Here is a 7,462-nt window from a genome sequence, read left to right on the forward strand (position 1 = left end):
TAGCTATTATTATACCAAACTCAATAAGCGACAGATGATCATCCCAGCTACCTTTGAAGTCTATCATACAAGCCCGTGACATATCCTCAAGTGTCTGAATAGTACGTTTAGCCTGTCCGTTTGTCTACACATGAAAGGTTGTACTAAGACCTACCTGAGTCCCCAATCCTTTTTGGAAGCATCTCCAAAAATTAGTTGTAAACTGAGCTCCTCTATCCGAGATAATAGATATAGGGACATCATGAATTCGTACTATCTCCTTAATGTAAAGCCTTGCATAATCCTCTGCGGAATATGTAGTCCTAACAGGTAGAAAATGGGCTGATTTTGTATGTCTATCAACAATCACCCATATAGAATCGAACTTACGTTGGGTACGAGGTAAACCTACAATGAAATCCATATTGATTACTTCCCACTTCCAAGTCGGAATTTCTATAGCCTGCAATAATCCACCGATTTTTTGATGCTAAATCTTAACCTGCTGACGGTTAGGGCACTGAGCAACAAACTCCGCTATATCCTTTTTCATTCTGTCCCACCAATATACTTCCTTGATATCATGATACATCTTTGTTGCTTCTGGTTGGATAGAATAATGAGAATAGTGAGTTTCTCCCATAACCTGCTGACGCATCCCTGCAACATTAGGGACACATAATCGTCCTCGATATCTGATGACCCTATCTTCGGTAATCTCAAACGCTGTCTTCTCCTTCTAAGTGGTTGTATCCCTATAATGAACTAACACAGGATCTTCGTATTGGCATTCCTTCACTTCAGTTACTAAAGAGGATATTGTCGCATCCTGAATAGTAATTTCAATATCACATGAGTCCAGTAACCCAACTCCCAGACTAGCTGGCTGATGAATCTCATGGGCTATTTCCCTCTTCTCTGGCTGTAAATATAACAGACAACCCATGGATCTACGGCTGAGGGTGTCGGCTACTACGTTCGCCTTCCCCAGATGGTATAAATATCAACATAATAGTCTTTAAGTAGCTCCAACCATCTCCTTTGACGTAAATTCAATTCCTTTTGCTTGAAGATATACTGGAGGCTCTTATGATCCGTATAGATATCAACATGATTGTCATACAAGTAGTGTCTCCACATAGTGCATGAATCACCACCGCTAACTCTAAATCATGGGTCAGGTAATTTTCTCGTGCTTTCTTAGTTGTCTAGAAGCATAAGTTACAACCTTACCGTGCTGCATCAGTACACAACCCAATCCAATATCCGAAGCGTCACAATAGATAGTATAACCATCGGTTCCCTCTAGGAGTGTTAGAGTCGTTGTTGAAGTTAGTTTGTCCTTCAATGCTTGGAAACTCCGTTTGCAAGCATTAGCTTATTGAAACTTTACTCCCTTCTGAGTCGACTTTGTCAAAGGTGCTGAAAGAGAAGAAAATCCCTTTATATATCTCCTATAATAACCTGCCAAACCGAGAAAGCTACGAACCTCCGTCGGTGTCGCAAGTCTTTACTGCCTCAATCTTTTGTGTGTCAACTCGGATACCCTCACCCAAAATAATATGCTCAAGGAAAGCTACGGAGTTCAACCAAAATTCACACTTAGAGAATTTTGCATGCAACTTCCCTTTTTGTAGAACTCTGAGCACAGTACGCAAATGATCTGCATGCTCAGTCTCTGAACGAGAATACACCAATATATCAGCAATAAATACAATTACGAACATATCTAAAAAGGGTCTGAACACACGATTTATCAAGTCCATGAATACTGCTGGGGCATTGGTCAAACCGAACGACATAACACGAAACTCAAAGTGTCTGTATCTGGTCCTGAATGTTATCTTCGAAATTTGTTAATTGAATTTTTCGACCAATTTCCTTTGTTTACGACCGACATCCACCAATTTCGGTCGGTATGCTCTGGACTGGTTTTGACTTTTTTCTAGTAGCGTAATGAAAAATTAGATATTTTAGGCTCTTTTAACCACCTTGGATTTGTGTAAATTTTTTGGTTAATTTTTTTTAGCGGTAGTAGCATAATAATACAGCCCAGCACATTAAATTTCATCTACGTCGTCAAGAAAAAAGATTACAATCATGTAACCCAACAAAATATAGGCTATATACATAACACTCATGCTTTTTTCGCAAATCCGTACATTTTACCCGTCTCCATCCAACTATCTTTTATCCCCCTTTCACCCATATTCCTGCAACATATTCTGATTCTTTTTTTAATATTTATTTTGCTTTTTTTGTTTTTCATTTCTAAATCAGATTGCATTTTTGTTTCAGTATTTTCTTTTATTTTTCTATGTTACGTGCTTATTTTTTTGCCAAAAACTCATCAAAAAGAAAAAAAATCATACTATTATTATTTAAGCTTAAGCAACTCATATACATCCTTATACACGAAAATATAGTGTGGATACAACCTTAAAATACAAAATTAATTATTTTTATTTTTTGGGGTTAAGATTATATATTACTCCTATCTTTGCATGTTGGAACTCCATCTTAATAATAAAATATATTTTAGCCAGCTTATAGCAACTAGGCAGAGTACCTCAATCCATTGCTGCAGCCAAACCCCGAGAAAAAGTACTTTAAACAGGCAAGTCTTTCTGAATCAAATCTTATCCCATATTTTTCAATTTTCTTTTGAGATCCGAGATTTAATTTTTGGAACAAGCAGAAGCTGATTTCTTAAGCGGGCGGAATATTTTTTGAGGACGAGGGAATGGCGAAACTAGCCCTCCTCTTCGCGATCAAAAAGCTTAGACAGTTGACATTGGCTGAAGAAACAGAAGTAATTGGGGCATACACAGCAATCAACAACTCAGTTAAATCTCTGGAGAATTTGCAGCGGATGCTAACAACAGATGGTCAGTTGCCCAGTGACCAAGCGAAGGAAATTGAAGAGCTCGTTTATCGCGTCGAAGATGTTGTCCAAACATATGGTGTAATAGCAAGATCTAGGTCGGCAGATTCATCTGGAATGTTCTTGCCTTTCAAAATTCTTAATAGTGGTGGTGCCCAGAAGAAAGCCATGTCTGAGATCACGAGTTTGTGTGCCAAAATCAACCACTTTGCTTCGCCGGAAGTCGTGCAGCGGTTCGCTGGTTTTCATTTTGAAAGCAATAATAGTTGCTACAACAACTGTCAACAATGGAGGCAAAACTTTGCATACAAGCAAGACGACGAGACAGTTGGGCTGAAAAAAGAAAAGGAGCCAATTTTAGGAGCTCTGCTAGATAAATCAGAGGGTTACGAAAACAGGTTCGAAGTAATTCCCATATGGGGCCTTAGTGGCACAGGCAAGTCGGCTCTTGCTCATGCAATATGTAATGACACCAACGTTGTTGACGAGTTCAAAGAGCACCGCCTCAACATTCGTGTATCTGAAAACTTCATCCTCGAATACGCACTTCTACATGCTATGGAATCATTTGTGGGTTCTGTAGAAGAGTATGCTGATGCGCCAGCACAAGTTTTGACAGAACTTGTTCGCCAACATCTGGAAAAATCGAGGAGCTTGATTGTTCTGGATGACGTACGCTCAACTGAAGACTGGCAGACGCTGCGTGGGGCAGTGGGAGCTAAAGGTTGCAGAATACTTGTTACTACTCGAGCAAGAGAAGTAGCAAAAAGTATAAAACAGACACCTTATATACATGAAAAGAGGCCTTTATCAGATAAAAACAGCTGGAAGTTACTTAAAAGGATAGTTTGGTTGGAGACAGAACCAGGTATATCATGTTACAATTGAAAGAAATAAAAGCATGACAAGTAATTGAAAAACTTCCTTCTTTTTTTTTTGGGGATACTTGCAAAAGAAGCTGTGGAGGACATGGCAAAGCTTCATATTTCCGAGTACATGAACTTTGATAGGAAGCTGTGGAAGTCGAGTATTAGGAGTTGTAGGTTAGAAGTTAGTTAAGTCTTGCCTTACTTCGTATCTTTGTGAGACTAGTCTAGGAGGGTTTTTACCCGAGATAGCTAGTGACAATGTTGTGTCTTACTACTCTTTCGTTTCTCATAATGCAGAGTCTATTTACTAGCTATCGTTTTTGCTTTGTATCTATCTTCTGGTTTTCATGTTGTTATTTTTCCTATGATTTTTGTGGTGGTATTGATATTGTCTCTTTTTGTCTTCTTGACCCGAGGGTCTTTCGGAAATAGTGTCTCTACTCCTTGAGGTAGAGATAAGGTCTGCGTACACACTACCCTCTCCAGACCCCACTAGTGGAATTTTAATGGGTTATTGTTGTTATTATTGTTGCAAAAGAAGAAAAATAAATTAGATATGCGTTTATATTAATTTTATAACAACAATATACCCAGTATAATTCCACATAGTGGGATTTGGGGAGGGTAGTTTGTACGCAAACATTACCCCTACCTTTGTGGAATTAGAGAGGTTGTTTCCAATAATCCTCGAATTAATTTTATAGAGTAGGGCAACTTTTATTTAGTTCAATATGGGAGAGTAAATGGTATCTGATAACATGTCTTTCTTTATCAGGAGCTGAAATGAAGTCATCAATGGAGAAAATGGGTAAGGAAATGGTAAAATTATGTGAAGGTTTACCAGGGGCAATTATAGCACTTGGAAAATTATTAGCAGGAAAGAGTGCAAGTGAATGGGAGATGGTACAGAAAAATGCCCGGCCATATCTTTCTCAAGTTATGGCTCCAAGTTATGCTGAGTTATCAGATGATTTAAAACTATATTTTCTTTACTTAGGCCATTTTAGAGAAGAACCAGAAATAGAACCAGAGAAGTTGTGTCACTTATGGACAATTGAGGGATTGATTTCAAAAGGGGATTGTGGAAGCAAGAGGACACTGTTAGACTTAACACAAGAACATTTGATGAGTTTAGCACAGAAGAGTATGGTTGGTGTGAGACAGACAATAATAGAGCTCAAGTCTTGCCATCTTGTTGGACTAATGGGAGATATGTGCCTCTCAAAAGCGGAAGAGGGTGACATTTTGAAGGTCATGGATTTACAAAGTGGAGATCATAACCTGCAACCTTCTCTTTCTTTTAGCAATACACGTCGGCTTGTTATTTATCTAGGAAAGTATAATGCCCGTGTCACCCCTGAATTAGCTCGAAACCTTAGGAGTCTCCGAATCATCAAGGCACATGAACATCAACAACTAGAAGAGTTTGTATGGCCATCCATAATGTCGAATATTAAGAAATTTAAGGCGTTAAGGATTCTTGATTTCAATAGGATTGATTTTCGTAAGGGAAAAATCCCGGGAGGTATTTTTGCTTTACCATTCTTGAGGTATCTGAGTTTTAAAGGATGCATCCTAAAGGAGTTGCCATCATATATTAGCAACTTGTCATATTTGGAAGTTCTTGATTTGAGAATCAAAGATACATGCAACATTACCATTCCAGACGTGTTGCGGAGAATGAGAAGGTTGCAACATTTGTATCTTCCACGAGCATTCCAAGCGCAAAATGGGAAAAAACTTCGATTGGATGGATTAGCAGAGCTTCAAACACTAAAAAACTTCACCTCCAAGTTGTGTGAAATCCAGGATCTCTTTAACTTGAAAAAACTCCGGTACCTAGATGTCGAGGTTGAAGACAGTCTTGAGGATCTTGAGTCAATAACCAACCATATGTCAAGTAGTACTGCTCCAGAAAAATGGCTACATTCATCCATTGAAATAAAGAACTTTGATTGTTATACAGAAGCAAGGCACAATGTATTCAGGAAATTATTGACGCGCAGAGGAGGTCCGCCAAAATTTTCCTTCGAAGGTTACATTGATCAGCTTCCCCCACACAATATGATCTCACAAAGATTTACAGAGATGGTTCTTAGTAGTACTCAACTAAAGGAAGATCCAATGCCAATATTAGAAAATCTTCACAATCTAAGGCGTTTAGTACTCCGCGATGATGCTTTCCTTGGGACAAAGATGGTCTGTTCTGCTTCAGGTTTTCCCCAACTCAAACAATTACAACTCTCAAGATTGTTCTTCTTAACTGAATGGAAGGTGGAAAATTCAGCTATGCCTATGCTTTCTCATCTCAAAATTCATAACTGCGAAAAACTGAAAAAGTTCCCGGATGGTTTAAAAGAACTTGCTTTGTCTTCAAGAATTCAAGACGAGAAAGATGCTGAAACCATTTGTAGATAGGTTTCGTGGGGTTCGTCCGAAAATTATTTTTTATGCATAAATAGTAGATATTGATTCTCCTTGACTTGTTCGTATATATGTTTATTTTTTAATATTTTGAATCACGTTGATAAAAATCATCCTGGCTCCGATCCTAACTTGATGATCGATTATGAGTTTTTGTAGGTCATAGTACCCTGGCAAATACATCGTTCCTCGTTGTACCAATGTCAGTTCTTTGAAACGATGAATTGTAACATAATAATCCCTTAACTTCAAATAGAAGAAGTCAGAATTTTATACATTACATGCACTTATTCCTTTTGCTATCTTTCTAAAGTTTGTTTTATTTCTCCTTTTTAGTCTGTACTACTCCCTCAGTTTTAGTTTTAATTTATATGAATTTATTTCTTTTTTAATTAGTTTAGCTTCAAAGAGAACGAAGGAAAGGACTTTCACTAGTTCTTTGAGTGAGAAACGGATGTTGGTGAAAAAGGAAGTTGAGTTCAAGTTTGAAGCACATATTTTTATGACATGTTTCAAATGGATGAACAAATATTTTAAAATTATAAGATTACAAATTTCAAAAGTCTTATAGCAATACAAATATTGTAATGACATGCAGAGGCAGATCCAAAAATTGATAGCTACGGATGCCAATTTAGTTAACTTTTTGAAAGAATGGGTTAAAGAGATAGTCTCCCTTCTCTCTAAACAACACCCAGCATACCTCTCATCTTCTACAATCAAATATCCCTTAACATGAACCAAGCCACCACCAATTCTCCACCCGAACCGCCAGATTTGAGCACCATGCACATTGATTCCCTACCATCCAATACCGAGAATACGAAACCATCCTTCAAGACCACCCTTCTATCCCACAATCAACTGCTTCACTTATCCCGTACCAGCCACACGACAACCTCACACATCGATCTCTCAGAAGAAACAACAAATGACCAACAACATGAAACCTTTATACCTCTAACATCCAACGACAAATCCCGTCTCTACTCCCCTTGGAAATATAATAGTAAAAATGTTTGGACGCAAAGTTGGCCACCAAACTCTAAAAACAAAATTTCATTCCTTATGACAACCCACTGAAGAGTTACCTCTCATAGATCTAAGTTGCGACTTCTTTCTTATAAAATTCCAAAAAGATGAAAACATGAACAAAACACTACATGCCTGGTTCATATTTAACCATTTTCTATCCGTGCGTAAGTGGGAACACAAATTCATAGCCTCCAATGCACAACTTACTTACTCAACCATATGGATTCGTCTTCCGGAGTTGCCTACTGAATTCTATGACTTTGAGATTTTA

The 7,462-nt window shown here is 38.0% G+C and overlaps 1 protein-coding gene across 2 annotated transcripts; it reads left to right on the plus strand.

Moving 5' to 3' along the window:
• Positions 1 to 2,447: 2,447 nt before the first annotated feature.
• Positions 2,448 to 6,433, plus strand: LOC104234183 (putative inactive disease susceptibility protein LOV1). 2 transcript variants are annotated; one of them, XM_009787721.2, is made up of 3 exons: positions 2,448 to 2,596; positions 2,678 to 3,731; positions 4,508 to 6,433. In XM_009787721.2, exons 2-3 carry the CDS (start codon positions 2,723 to 2,725, stop codon positions 6,148 to 6,150), a joined length of 2,652 nt encoding a protein of 883 aa, XP_009786023.1. In that variant the 5' UTR covers positions 2,448 to 2,596; positions 2,678 to 2,722; the 3' UTR covers positions 6,151 to 6,433. The 2 variants fall into 2 exon arrangements, with proteins under 2 accessions (XP_009786023.1, XP_009786016.1); XM_009787714.2 differs by having other exon boundaries at positions 2,448 to 3,731.
• Positions 6,434 to 7,462: the final 1,029 nt, after the last annotated feature.

The sequence above is a fragment of the Nicotiana sylvestris genome, chromosome 9, assembly GCF_000393655.2.
Source record: "Nicotiana sylvestris chromosome 9, ASM39365v2, whole genome shotgun sequence".
Lineage (NCBI taxonomy): Eukaryota > Viridiplantae > Streptophyta > Magnoliopsida > Solanales > Solanaceae > Nicotiana > Nicotiana sylvestris.

Bases quoted from the DNA above. Each gene is read 5' to 3' on its own strand.
- LOC104234183 (XM_009787714.2), top strand. From the start codon at position 2,723: ATGGCGAAACTAGCCCTCCTCTTCGCGATCAAAAAGCTTAGACAGTTG. The intron at 3,732-4,507 runs GTATATCATGTT...TTTCTTTATCAG, and splicing joins TTGGTTGGAGACAGAACCAG to GAGCTGAAATGAAGTCATCA.